This window comes from Gopherus flavomarginatus, chromosome 7 (genome assembly GCF_025201925.1).
Source record: "Gopherus flavomarginatus isolate rGopFla2 chromosome 7, rGopFla2.mat.asm, whole genome shotgun sequence".
NCBI lineage: Eukaryota > Metazoa > Chordata > Testudines > Testudinidae > Gopherus > Gopherus flavomarginatus.
The window spans coordinates 11,047,457-11,062,390 of NC_066623.1; the positions used below are offsets into that span (position 1 = coordinate 11,047,457).

Genomic DNA, 14,934 nt, shown 5'->3' on the forward strand with positions numbered 1-14,934 from the left:
CACCGGCACCAAGCACCCCCCTCTGGCCACCTAATCCCGTGTGCTGGCAGCCCTACGCTTACCAACTCCTCCTCCCTCCCAGCGCTTCCAGAGTGCAGCAAACAGCTGATTTGCAGCATTCAAACTGCAGGAGGGAGTGGGAGGAGCTGGGGCCAACGACTTGGACCCCGGGCTGGCATCGGAGCCCCCAGATGGGGTGCCATCAGCCAGGACTCCGGGTGGCAGTGGGGCCCCCAGGCAGGGGGCCACACTGGGCACAAAGCCTGGGGGTGCTGTAGCACCCCCTGCACTCTTGGAGACCCGCTGGCACTCTGCATTGAATTCCCATGGTTCGGCACCAGTCAGGTCCTGAGGGTGCCAGACTAGAAAGGTTGAACCTATGGTTAACGTTTTAATGCAATGTACTATACTGTACTTGCTTTTTTTGGTGTGTCTCTGCAGTTGCCAGACTGCGTACTTCCAGTTCCAAATGAGGTGTCTGCTTGACCAGTCACTTTGTAACTTTGAGGTTCTAGTGTATTGCTAGGATTACAGTACTGATGCACATGTAGCCAGCCTGCCCATATTAAGCACTAGTTGTGGTTCGTGCACACCCATGCACCATTCCTGAATCACTCACTTAGCTTCAGCTAGGCATATACATGAGCATAGATGAAGCCAATAAAAAAAAGTCAAGCTTGGATGCAGTGAAATCTTTTAATTTTAGTAGAGGCCCTGCAACTGAGATTTTAATCTTTTGACCTGATGTGTCATGCCATTATTCTAGAAAAGATACCATAGTGTCAAATATATGAAGATTCAGAAACTTATGAAGAGAACTCAAATATGGGTGTAGGAAAATGTTCATTTTGACAATGGAAGGCCTGATCTTGTGGGCAACGGCTGAATTTATAGTTCTTTCAATAAAACCATTGTTGCCTGTAGTTCAAAGGAATAAATAGTGGTCCAGAAGATAAGTGACAAAGTAATGTTACTCCTCTTTTTCCTGAAAATGTTTTATTTTTAGAATGCTGGAGAAAGTGTTTAAAATCAAGTACAAATACTTATTCCTGTACAAGACAGCATTATAGATCTGTGAACATGATCAGTTTAGCTTTATTCCTTTAAGGCATTTCATAAGAAACAGAATTTATCATGATATGTAAACAATTTTGTTCCTTTAAAAAGATGATTTACTTATGTACTCGGTGATACAGGGATTACCACATTTAAGCACAAACTTTGTCATTCAATAAAAGGACACAAGAAGAACTTACGTGAGCAAAACCCTGGGACTGCAGTAGCTAACTACAAAGCATCCTTTAATAAGTACATGAGTTTTAGAGTTTTCAGCCTACCTCCCAAACATTTTATATGGGTGGGTAAATAACATGTGTTTGCGATAGGGAAAGGGGAAGGTGAATAGTATTATACACAACAGGCCTTGCACTCTGCACATTAAAACTTCAGAATTAAAAGAGTCAGGCCATAATTCACTGCACCAAGTATTCTCCACAATACATTTCTTTCCCTCATTTTCTTAGGGAAAGGAAAGGAATTACCCATAGATTCCCCCTTTTTTTTATTTAGTGTTTGTATTGACAGCCTAGGCACTGAAGTCCTCCAATTAGTGACAACAAATACAGCAGGCAGCTGCAGTACAAGCTTTCTCACAGCCTTATACCAGCGTGCATCAACCTTGACCCTGAAGGATTTCCTATGTGGGAGAAAGGGCAACTTAATCTCGATCTGCATTCAATTGTTAGCTTCTCTGCTAAGAATGCCAACTGTAGGCCTAGACTATATGAGGAGAAACTCATTCATCAGGATTAGGATGAAGACTACCATTTCACACAGGACGTGAGTCTTTACAATAATGATTTTTGATAATTATCTACCACATCTGCATTTGATCTAGAAATAAAAAGGTTCTGCACTCAATTACCAATTTGCTAAGCCAGTCTTCAAATCAGTAGGAGAGAAAGAGAGATAAATCAAATCTGCACTGGAAGTGAAGTCTAGGGTATCACTAATACTGCATAATAACTGCTAAGTGGTTTAAGAGGCTTAAAACATGCCAATTCTGGATAGGTAAAAAACAGACAGCTAGAGAACTTAGCTCCTTTGCAATGCAAGTACTGCCATTTATAAAAAGTGGTGTGTACGCTAAAATACAAAAGGGTACCTAAAAAGCCAGGTGTTGGCAATTACAACCAAAACAGCAAGGGTTTATATCAAGGCAAAACAAGAACTGACTAGTCCACAGCAGTGCGAAAAGTTTACCTTGTATCAATTACTCTTTAAAATGGTTGTTAAAAGCAATGTTATAAAATTGGAATGGGACAAGGCTAATAATTTATATTCTGCAACATATATAGTGTGTTTGTGACTGCACTTTCCAAAAGTTAATGCAAATGTCTTTATACCGTCCATATCTGTTAAAATCTCTTAAAAAAAAAGTGTGTACATTTAAATCACATTGTTCAAATTGAGAAACTTTTTTTTTTTTAACGACAGAAGTCTTCCATAAGATGTTACACAGCTACACACAAAATACTGATTGTAATCTGGAGCCACACATGTTCAGCAAACAGAATGTACAGTTCTATTAACACTAAAAATCTATGATCTGTATTTACTCCTAAAATTTGTCTTCAAAATTCTTGTCCCTATGTGACAGTGAAGAAAATATGTTCCAGTTAGATATATACCTGTTTAAGTCTCATATGAAGAGGGGGGAAAAAGTGTTGCAAATTTTTCAAGAGACTTTGCCCCCCACCTTCTCCCAATAGGGCTCAATTGTCATTTTAATATCACAAGAACAAACTGAAATGTAAAAATAAATCAAAAACATGTAATGGAATTGGTCACAAAGGGGGTAAAAAGTTAAACCATGTCTGTTCTCCATCTAACTTACAGTATCCACACTGGAAGTTTCTCTAGAATTAAAATAAGTTCACTAAAAGTAGAGTTGAAGGTAATACTGCAGCACTATGAAACGGAAGAGATGGGATTCAGTGGTGAGCCCATTTGTGTAAGTACTTTATCCAGCCACTGAAGGGGCCCATGAAGATGAATTTCTATCCAACATGGGGTGCTTGTGACATCTTGCCGGTGGTATTCCGCTCCCCAACCCTATAAAAATGAACAAACGTTATACCTTTGACATTATGGGTGTATACTCTTAATCCAAACTAATTTTAGCAACAGGATATACAAAGTTAGGCTGTAGGACATTTAAAGCTATTAGAGGCCCCCAAATAAGCAAGAACAATTGTAATCTAAAGGGGAAGAAGAGGAAAAAGGAAAAAAGAGGAAGGATGGTGTTGAGGTTGTCACTGGACGACGACTCAGGAGCTCTGGATACTGCTCCTGTCTCTAACACAGACTTCTTGTGTAACCTTGGCCAAAATTAATCCCTGTGTCTCATTTCTCCATTTATAAAATGGGTATAATACTTCCTAACTTCTGTCTGCTTTGTTTAAGCTCTTCGGGAAAAAGACTATTTCAGTATGAGTTTGTAGAGTACACAACATGATAGGGTTCCAATCTAATTTGGGGCCCCTAGGGATTACCATAAAACAAGTACCTAACAGAAAAAGTGCTAACACTAACATTGTGTAAGATCATTGATGGATTCCAAGTGATAGAGGCTGCAATTCCACAAGTTATTGGACTTGAAGCTTGTATTAATTCAGAGAAGTCCTATGGCTTGTGCAACACAGGTGGTCAGACTAGGTGATCAATGGTCCCTTCTGGCCTTAAAAATTGATGAATTAACTCCAGAGGCTCAGAAGAGTTTTTTATAAAAAAAAGAATTCCAGGAGTAAATTAGATCCATGCCTTTTACTTCAGAGTATCAGGAAAAAAAACCCAGAAAACCAAAAATGGATGCTTTTTTACCATGATTAACACCAAGCGTATTTTAAAAGTCAGTTCTTGGCGAGTACAGAAACACCCCACATGCTCCACAGGATACCGTGCAAGAACTACACAGACACGTTGGAAGAGTGGCCTCCGCTAGCAATAAAACCTAAGAGCATCACTGCTCCATGGCACTTTAACAAAATAAATTACTTTACGAACGCGTTAAGTCAACTGTGTTTATTAATTACCCATCACACCCCCTCTCCCTCTTATAAAACCCACTTATCAAAAATTCTTCCTCCACTGACCGCCTTAGTGGTCTCTACATGCACTTCCTTTCTTTAACTGTGCAGACTGAGAACTATAACCCAACACATCTGTGTCTTATTCTATTTCTGTAACGAGCCATGCACTACTATGGGGCTATACAAATGTTCAATATACATTTTGTTTCAGCCATGAGTACCCAATATTGAGCACCCTTTTAAAGACCAGATACAGAAGAGCCTAGTGGCTCAATTCATCTATTTTACTACAGTAAAAGAAAGAGTCAGACCATTCACTAATAGGAAACCAGGTGTTTTGAAAACTACAGATGTTGCAGAATTCTTTTTTTTTTTTTTTTAAAGGCACACTGAATACAATTTGGCTGCATACAAGTCCCCCTTCATTCTACAAAAAAGTATACTGAAGGCCCAAGAGACTGATGACATTCATTTGTGTAAGAACTAAAACTTTTTGGGGGAAGAGGAATTGAGGAAGGTACAAGGAGTCGTTAAACTGTTATGTGTTATTCGTTCAGTTTTACCATATGGATCACAGCCATATTAGTGGTCCAGCAGGTCACTTTATTCTTGCTCCATCATTCAATTGAGGTGTGAGTGCACACTACAAGTCTCCTTTAGAAATGGAAGTTTACAAGAGTTATAGCATGCTTTGGATCTAAGAAAGGAAGCATTTAACTCAGGGGTCTCAAAGTCCCATCCTGTGGGCCATTTGCGGCCCAAGAACAAGTCCACTGCGGCCTGTGGAGGAGAGACGCATGCCATCACGCTGCTAGCAATGTCTGCTGCAGGCGCCGCCCCCCACAGCTCCCATTGGCTTGGGGGAGAGGGCCAGAGATACCATGACTAGTTGCCAGGCAGAGAGTCAGCCATGGAGCCAGCGTCACTTTTTTCCACAATTAATATAAACAAGTCAAAATACTGAACACAGCTATCTGATGCACACCTTGCTGCAATCCTGAAGGTTTCAACTGCTCAGCCACTGAGGCCAAACATCAACAAACTGACAGAACTGAAGCATTGCCAGCTGTCTGGCAAACACTAAAAACTCTCTGGCAGGCAAAGAATTGTATAAATTGTATGACAGTTTTATTATTTTTAAGAAATTTGAAATAAAAAATACAATATAAACATTTTCTTTCTTTAATTCAGTGACATGTTTGGCCTGCTGGGAGGATTTGAGGGCTGGCACTGGCCCTAAGGTAAAATGAGTTTGAGACCCCTGATTTAACTGGACTAGATGGAATGGAGGACCTACTAAACTACTACGGCCAACACACTCGGCTGGCAAGTATCACACCTAAAGCAGCAATGATACTGCAACACAAGATGTCAGATTAAAATGTAAAAATGTTACATTGCAAATAACTTTCTGCAGTATAGTATCAATGCCAATCTGAATACTTTGCTTGAACCTCTCTCATTCCACAGTAAATTTAAATGCTTAGATAAAGAATTTATTTACCTTTACAAAACTCATTCGAATGGTGCACATTTTGGTGAGCTCATACACGGCCTCAAATCCATGGTTGACAGACTGAGCTAAAAGCTGAGCAAACTCTTGATTGTTAAAAATTTTAAGGCTGCAGCCACTGGGAATCTTGCACACAGTTGTAGGGTGAAAGCCATGATGGTAGTTGCAGTTCCTGCTCTGTACAAATATGCTGCTGTCACTTAAGCACTCAGCATAGACTTCTCCACCAACATAGTAGAGATGAACTCCTTAAAAACAAAAAAGAAAAATCAGATTAAAAATTGTTTCAAGTTATAATCAAGCTGTATTACTACAAAAAGCTCCCTTGAGCTCTGAGACAATTTAGTCAGACTTCCATTTGAAGAACTTTCCTGAAAAGATATTTTTCAAGTCATATGCACATAAGCAGTTCACACTTTTTCATCTCAGCCACTAGATGGCCTTCTCTCATCAATTATAGGACAGAATGCCTAGTGTCCAGCTCAAAGCAGCACTAGACCCTCCCAGAACAACAGATGCATCACCCCCACTCCCCCCCACACACACACCTTTCAAGATCCATGGGTTCCACATACCTATCACAATATGTGGTGTACCTCAGTGTACTAAATGTCCCAATAGCAACTGTGTACGTGAAACCAGATAAACAATCACTACACTCGAATGAGCTCACATAGGAAAATGATAAAAGACAGAAACACCATAGCTCCTGTGGGTGAATATTTTTCACAAAGCAATCATTCTGTATCTGACCTATCAGCCCTAATCCTCAAAGGAAACCTGCACACTTTCAGAAGATGAACCTGGGAGCTTAAATTAATAGCTTTGCTAGACACTAAAAATCAGACTGAAGAGAGACTGGATTTATGGCTTATTACAACAATTTATAACCCTCTAACAACCCCCCCAAGCTGATTTCTCTCTCCCCCTTCCTTTCTTCCCTATGACTGGGACAAAAGCTTGTAGCTCTCACCAACAGAAGTTGGTCCAATAAAAGATATTGCCTCACCCATCTTGTCACCCTAGTATCCTGAGACGGATACAGCTACAACACTGCATACAGTAAAGGAAGATCTGAACCAATCTTTCAGACTGACAGCTATTGGTGAACTCATCGGGTACACTGGGAGTCTAGGGTGGGATGAAGTTTGGGGAAAAGGAACTTGGAAGCAGATTGCTTGGTCAGCTGATCAACTGCAAGCGGCTCACAGTGGATTTGGGTTCAGCCCTCTCTCCCATGTAATTCTGTTCTATTCTGCTTCTTTCCTGCCATGCTACCCAGTTGGCCTTCCCAGGATTGATTGGAGATCTCTGAGGAGTTGAATTGGAGAGGTAGGCTGTGCTGAGTTGGAGAACAGAGGTGCGGCAGAAATATCTGCTTCTCCTGGGGAAAATAAAACTCAAGATGAAGAAATAACTTTTAAGCTATTTAATTCTGAAATTTCAAAACTGACCCACGGCTGAGGTGCAGTGCTTTTACAAAAATGTGAGAAGTCTGGCATTTTGGGGGGCTGTGTTATAGTGAGGGCAAGAAAGGAGAGACATTCAGGGTAAGTTTCGTAAGTAAGTAATATAACTGTATTTCCTTGTGAAGTTAACAGAAATCATCCTAGAAAATGCAACAGCCCCAGGAATAGTGACTGTACACTTATCCCAGAGTTAAAAATTCCATTACTAAGATTACAAGATTTTAACTTTAAGTTTTAACTTATGCAAGCCTATCTACCTAGTACTCCTGGGGGAATTCCACACCCAATCAGACCCCCACCTTTAGAGTCCCACTTCCGTGCATCCAGTGGCCTGTGCTCCCCAATGCCATGCAGGAGCATCCACATTTATTTGACAAATAAAATTTGCAAAACTTGTAAATGTTTTGGCACACAATTTTTAAAATGTTTTGGAACAGAATGCCCTCAGGAGTAACACAGTCATTAGCAAAGCTTTGTAATATTGTCTCCATTTCTAATCTATTGATGGTTCCATTAGTCCACATCAGAAGTAGCCCAAAAGAAAAAGGTTATACTTCTTGTTATAGTATCTTTGGCTTTTCTAAGGCACTATTCAACTGTTTCAGTATGACCAATGGTAATGCAATTCTGAGAATAATCTAAACAATTTTAAGCACTAAAGGGATCTTTATAAAGCAGGGCAGTAAGAAAAGGGTTCTCTTCTCAAGACATGAATTAGGAAAGGCACATGAAGGGACATTTTAAAAATTCACTAAAATACTTTTAAGAGATTGAGCAGGCTTCATCTGTGTGAAAATTGTGTGTCCAAATAGTGCTATCAGCTGAAAAATACGGCAGACCCAAGGGAAAGCTGCAAGATCCTGCAAGACCTGCCAAATCCAGGACTACCCCCATCCCTCACCCATCTTGGATTCACTCCTACAACTGCGTTCAAGTGCTGGCACTGAATACAGTACAGTTACAGCAGGCTTGTTTGCTAACAGTATTCTATCTACTCTAGAAGGGGATTTTTATATTGTACATCATTTAGGTTAGCTGGATGGATTCTGTGATCAGCATTCTTCAATGTGTATCACATATATACAAATATGTATAAATCACAGTTTGTTTGTTTAAATAAACCTTTTCTCTGGGCTTATTATGTGCCACTGCAACCACCATTTATAATTTCAATTTTTGCATATTACAATATGCCTGTTTTCAATGAAGTCTTTGCTTGTCAACCCATTGCTACTAATCATAAAGGAGGCATAAAGTATACTTATGAATTACCTTTTCCAATATGTCGCCGAGTGTTCTCAATAGTTGAGTTGCGATTAACATTGGACAGCAATCCTAAGCAGAACCTGTTTTTATTGTTAGAAGGATCTGTAAATCCATCCACTAAAACACTGGTGGAAGATGCATGAAAAGCCTCTCCAACACGATTGTTTAATTCATAGTACACAATTGAACACCAGTGCTTTGGCTCTTCATAAGCAACAGGTTGAACATCTATAATAAAATGAAATTAAAATAGGTCAATCTGTATTTCAATTTAGATACATTTAACAATTCTTTTCACATAGCAGTAAAAAATTGCTCCTGCAATCTCACATCTGTATCTTATGCTCAGACTTGAAAGGCAGCATGATATGGTTATAAAGGTCACTACAAATTTGTTGAAACCTAGTCAGTTTAAAAAAAGGTAAGAGCACCTTCAGGTACTACACCTGCCTGGAGTTACTCTGAAAGTTTTGTTTCACAATCATTTTCTTACTTTGGTGCCTTACCCTCTTGCTTAGGCTTATGTAAAAGACTCATGCAAACAAAGGGAAAAATTATACAATAAATGCTGCCAAACAAACAAAGAAACAAACAAAAGATTTTCTGTATAAACTTATTTATAATTGACGTTTTGAGGCCTGATCTTTAGGGATGCCGAGCAAGCACAACTCCATGTGCAATCAAATGTAAAAGATGGGGTCTGAACAATTCTGAAAAAAAAATAATCAGAACCCTACTTATTAAAAGAAGCTCAATTCAAAAAGAAGGTTTTTGTTGTTTTCTTCTTAACTGGTTTAAAAATAAGTAAACCAAGAAAACGGTGTAAAAATGAACTAGGTTGTTTCATCTTGCATTCTCTTCCCGGTGGCTGCTCCTCCTGGTACAACCCTGGACTTCTTCAGTTTTCATTTGCAAGTTATATCTACTTAACAGCACATAAATTACTCCAATTAAGTCACCACTGAATCTGGCTTATTTAATGCTGAGAGCCAACCAAAAATTAAGAACATAAGAACGGCTGTACCAGGTCAGACCAAAGGTCCATCTAGCCCACTATCTGTCTACCGACAGTGGCCAATGCCAGGTGCCCAGAGGGAGTGAACCTAACAAGCAATGATCAAGTGACCTCTCTCCTGCCATCCATCTCCATCCTCTGATGAACAGAGGCTAGGGACACCATTCTTTACCCTTACTGGCTAATAGCCATTTATGGACTTAGCCACCATGAATTTATCCAGTTCCCTTTTAAACATTGTTATAGTCCCAGCCTTCACAACCTCCTCAGGTAAGGAGTTCCACAAGTTGACTGTGCGCTGCGTGAAGAACTTCCTTTTATTTGTTTTAAACCTGCTGCCTATTAATTTCATTTGGTGACCTCTAGTTCTTGTTTTATGGGAATACGTAAATAACTTCTCCTTACCCACTTTCTCCACATCACTCATGATTTTATATACCTCTATCATATCCCCCCTTAGTCTCCTCTTTTCCAAGCTGAAGAGGCCTAGCCTCTTTAATCTTTCCTCATATGGGACCCTCTCCAAACTCCTAATCATTTTAGTTGCCCTTTTCTGAACCTTTTCTAGGGCTAGAATATCTTTTTTGAGGTGAGGAGACCACATCTGTATACAGTATTCGAGATGTGTGTGTGTACCATGGATTTATATAAGGGCAATAATATATTCTCAGTCTTATTCTCTATCTCCTTTTTAATGATTCCTAACATCCTGTTTGCTTTTTTGACCGCCTCTGCGTACTGCGTGGACATCTTCAGAGAACTATCACGATGACGCCAAGATCTTTTTCCTGATTCGTTGTAGCTAAATTAGCCCCCATCATATTGTATGTATAGTTGGGGTTATTTTTTCCAATGTGCATTACTTTACATTTATCTACATTAAATTTCATTTGCCATTTTGTTGCCCAATCACTTAGTTTTGTGAGATCTTTTTGAAGTTCTTCACAATCTGCTTTGTATATCATACTCTCTTACCTCTGCTGGATATATTTGGCATAATTTGAGGAATCATAGTGTTGCTTGTGTCCATAGACTGTGAATTATCCTGCCCCATCTGATCTTCAGGGGGCATATATGCAGGAGGTGGAGTATCAGCTTCAAATAAGGAAAAAATGCACAAGTTAAAACTATAAATGAAGACTGACAGATGCCATCAAGTGGAGCATAAGGCCCTGCTTTGCTCAGGCCATACTTAAATGTTGTCAGGTGCTTCATTATTAGAGTGATGAGTATATACACATGCTTAGATGCATGCATTTATTAAGAAACCCAAGTCAATACTCTTCAGCACAACTCATTGCTGCAGTATTTGAGGTCTCATAAGAAATTACCATTCTGTACTACTGGATGACGTTTAATATAAGCGATGCCCTCTGTGAACTCAGAATTTGTTCATGTCAAATTCCTTCTGTTAATATGTAATAGTCCTCTTTTAAAAGATATTTCCTCTCTGCTTTGCACCTCATATTTAAAAACACTGAATTCATTTAGTATCCCCATTTTTCCATATCCTACCCTCTGATATGTGAATTATTTGTTATGGTTTTTATTTTCCAAATAGCCACAAGAGCTCTTTCAGACCCATATCAAAGACTAAGGAAAAGTAGTAATGAATGATTAACACAGTACTAGAATTGGTTGACAATAAGACAATATTAACTGATACCAGAAACAAGCAGAGAGGCAAAAGGGAATTGCAAGAGCTTTTGGTATTACTATACAAGCATGTTCTAATTTCTCACCTGGTAGCTGAAATGGACTAGATGGTCCAGAACTGGCAGGGGAACTCGGATAAGTGCTGCTCACTGGAGAAGGTGGGTAGGGGCTGTTTGGTGAAATGGAAAATGGAGTGCTGTTGGGTTGCTGGAAAGAATCTGGAAATGTAGCGTTTTGTGGCATGTGCGGTTCATTGTGGCTTAAGTTCCTGAACTGAACTAGAAGGCTGTGCTGTGGATTGAATTCACTATGTCTAGGCACTAACACTGGAGGTAGAACTAAAAAACAAACAAACAAAACAAAACAAAAAAAAAAAACAAATCAGACAAAACAAAATTATTAAAAATATAGCTAGAACAAACAGCATAAAATAATGCACTAACTATTCACTAACCAGACACACAAAAATTCCGATTACCAGCTCAGAAGCAAGAAAAAAGGGTTACAAGATTTAAGTGCTTCTTACAAATTTGTGGATTTTAAAATATATATATATTTTGTAAAACTATTTTACACTTCTGTTCCGCTTCTTGCCAGACTTAACAGCATGAAAAATAGTCGTTTGTTTCCAGTTTAGTGAGCCTTTGTACAGAGAGTGCATACTAAGTGGAAAGTACTAATAATTTTAAAGGATTAGTGTCCTCCTAACATACAATTAAGTGCAAAAAAGATACCTGAGTTTAGAGTTCAATGTATTAATATAAGGAAATTCAAAAGTCAATGTTTCCACAACAGCATCAGCAATCTAAGTACACCTCTGATACGTGTTATTTTGGATTGTGTACAGACGCTTTCAAATATACACCTTCCTACCTGCACCATTTCTGAGATAGTGTTGTGAGAACAGCAACTTACAACTTCCTGACTCATGTGTGCAAATTCTCCATTTTAACCTTGCATTAAATCTTCTTATGCCCACTCTAGTGGAAAGCAGATACCCCTGCTAAACATACCTCCCAGAAATTACAAGACTGCCTTTTCTCATTCCTAACTATAACTCTACTTTCCCCAATGTCTCCCAGGGACACATGCTTTTACATGCCACTATGCTTACCTTTGGGAACATTGTACAAGGAACATGGTTGTATCTATCATTCCTAGTCTGCCCTCCCCCAATCACCAGTTGTCTAGAACTTGACTAGGGAGCACCACAGTCTCTCCACATCTCTTCTTCCTGTCTCATGCCAACTGTGACTGATAGAACACCCAATGATTTAAAAAAAACCTGACCTACTAATAAGAATTCTGAGGTTTATAGCTAAATTTCTCAAAGAATACAAAGTCTTCAGTTGACTACTTTTGTATTTAGAGCCGCATGCTGGTGACAAAGTCAATGACAATTTTGTCATAAACTATCGGAACTAGGATTTAGAAATCCCTTCCATAGATCATATGCTATACAGCTACAGTTTACTGTAAGGTTTTTATCTGGAAACTGGATCTATTCTAACGAGAATGTTATATTCCACCCCACCCCAACCCTACCCCTGACAATTTAATTGGCAAAGCAACACTGTCTATGGGCAACTTGTTCAGTTTTATAGACAGAGATGCTCAAACTTACCTGGGCTCTCCACCCTTTTGTAGTGGTATGGATTAATACAAACTTCCTTCTGTTTAGATCCAAATGGAAATTCACAAATATCCAATGGCTTCAACTCATGATGACTCTGTAGATCAGGCCAACGCCAGACACGACAGTATATAACATGGGGCAGGCCTTTTCTGTGAGAAACTTGAAGTCTCCCATCTAAAGAACGAGGAATAGTAACACACTTGCTGGGTTGTCCAGGACTGCTCAAGGCTTTTTCTAATTCTTCCATAGCACCCTTTTTCTTTTTCAACTTTTTTACCAAAGCATCAACTGCCTTTTCCGCCCATTTTTCTTCTTCATCTCCTTGTTTCCAGCCCAACAAACGCTTTACAGCTGGGCTAGTAAAAGAGAACAAACTGGCCATTGACGTCATTTGACAAGTCTTCAGAAAACCTTTCTATAAATAAATGTCAATGTCTACAAGAAGCAACTGATCAACTGTATTATTTCTTGGAAGACAACACCTGATTGAATAGATGTCACTTATAAAGCAAAAGGGACGATTCTTCTAATTTAGTCCTGTTTAAAACAAAAAACAAAAAATAGCAAGTAGTTAGCCACTATGTTTTGTTTTGGGTCTTTTAGTGGGAAGGAAGAGGAAGGTAGAGCTGAATACAATTCAGATATTAAATAGGAAGAGTGATTATTTCCACCCTTGATTTTAGATCTAATTTAAAAAAACAAACAAACAAACAAACAAAAAAAACACACAAGCACTGAAGTCCCACATCACAACTACCATTCTTCTACCTGAAAGACAATTTTGTATGACTCCTTTCACACTATCAGTGCTAGGTCGGGGGAGGCCAGGGTGGTTTCCATGAGATGCAAGGTACTCCTCTTCATCTCCTATAACTTTGGATTTCCTGACATTGGTTGGTTGAATGGGACTTGAATGCAAAGCTTTCCAAGTCAGCTTTATATAGTATGCAGTTTAGTGTAGATACGGCGTAGGTAAAAAATAGGTACAAACCTTATTTGCTTAATAGCTAAGAAGTTTACTAGACTACAAACAGACAAACTAATTCTACTCACCAAAAGGTAGATACAGACAAATTGAGGGATATGGGTAACCAGCAAGTTCCAAGGGCAATACTCTGGAGCAGTGGTTCTCAATCAGGGGTATGCAGAGGTTTTCCAGAGGGTACATCAACTCATCTAGATATTTGCCCAGTTTTACAACATGGTACATAAAAAGGACTCAGTACAAACTAAAATTTTATACAGACAGTGATTTGTTTATACTGTTCTACATACTGAAATGTAAGTACAATACTTATGTTCCAACTGACTTATTTTATAATTATGTGGTCAAATGAGAACAAACAAACAATTTTTCAGTAATACTGTGCTGTGACATTTTTATGTCTGATTTTGTAAGCAAGTAGTTTAAGTGAGGTGAAACTTGGAGGTACGCAAGACAAATCAGACTCCTGAAAAGGGTACAGTAATCTGGAAAGGATGAGAGCCACTGCTCTGGAGAACCCTATCCTGACATCACCTTAACTGCCGAGGTTTGCCGAAGCTTCTACCAGGGTGCTGTTCTTGGACTCTGCTTGGGTATTCCATTTTTTGCAGCTGCTAATAATGATGAGATTGGGGGAATAACTGAGGATAGCTAATAAAAAAAGATTTTAGACACAGTCATTCATCTTGGCCACCTCACTGATACGTTTGGCCACTTCCCCTAGTCTCCTGGCTGCTGGGATAGGGATTATAAGCAGTGGATTTTCAAGCTTTTGCAATTTGTGTTCTTCCTAAAAAGGTGAAGAGACTGCAGAATAAGTGCCAGAAGACCTTTACCATAAAATGTTTGAGGGAGTTGATTTGAACAGTACTGTTCTGTACACAATGTCATAAAGAAACAGTGTTCACACACTGTCCACCAGATTCTGGTTTAAAAAAAAAAAAAAACAGGGAGTAAAGATGACATGAGGAAATGATGTGCTGTGGCAACTAGCTGATAAGAGCTCCTGAAATCCCTTGTGATTACTACACAAGCAAGTACAGACAATGAGCAGCTGGCAAAAAGCAAGAGCGGAGCTAAGAGAAAGGATGTCAATAACAAAAGATGCTTCCTTTCTTGCTACAGAGACTGCCAAACAATATTGTCTCTCAGCTTTTGATAAACTGTAGTGAATGAGAACATCTAACACACTCTGGAACACTGAATCTGCATACGAGAGAAAAAAATCCATCTAAGTATTTCAGTACTAAACAAGATAAAATTATTCACTTTCAATATGTCAATATTCTCATATCACTGTCTT

General features: G+C 39.0%; 1 protein-coding gene across 5 annotated transcripts in view; it reads right to left on the reverse strand.

Annotated features, from left to right (window-relative positions):
- Nucleotides 1–965: 965 nt before the first annotated feature.
- SMAD5 (SMAD family member 5) overlaps nucleotides 966–14,934 on the reverse strand; it is a 39,746-nt gene continuing 25,777 nt past the window's right edge. For 4 of the 5 annotated variants that reach the window (XM_050962247.1, XM_050962246.1, XM_050962249.1 and 1 more), the window contains exons 2-7: nucleotides 12,635–13,183; nucleotides 11,097–11,348; nucleotides 10,330–10,449; nucleotides 8,346–8,567; nucleotides 5,596–5,852; nucleotides 966–3,114 (exon numbers count right to left, since the gene is read on the reverse strand). In XM_050962247.1, the coding sequence (XP_050818204.1) occupies nucleotides 2,971–3,114; nucleotides 5,596–5,852; nucleotides 8,346–8,567; nucleotides 10,330–10,449; nucleotides 11,097–11,348; nucleotides 12,635–13,037 (1,398 nt within the window). In that variant the 5' untranslated portion in view covers nucleotides 13,038–13,183 and the 3' untranslated portion in view covers nucleotides 966–2,970. Of the gene's footprint in view, nucleotides 3,115–5,595; nucleotides 5,853–8,345; nucleotides 8,568–10,329; nucleotides 10,450–11,096; nucleotides 11,349–12,634; nucleotides 13,184–13,699; nucleotides 13,823–14,934 lie in introns of all 5 variants that reach the window. The other variant, XM_050962248.1, reaches the window with a different exon arrangement.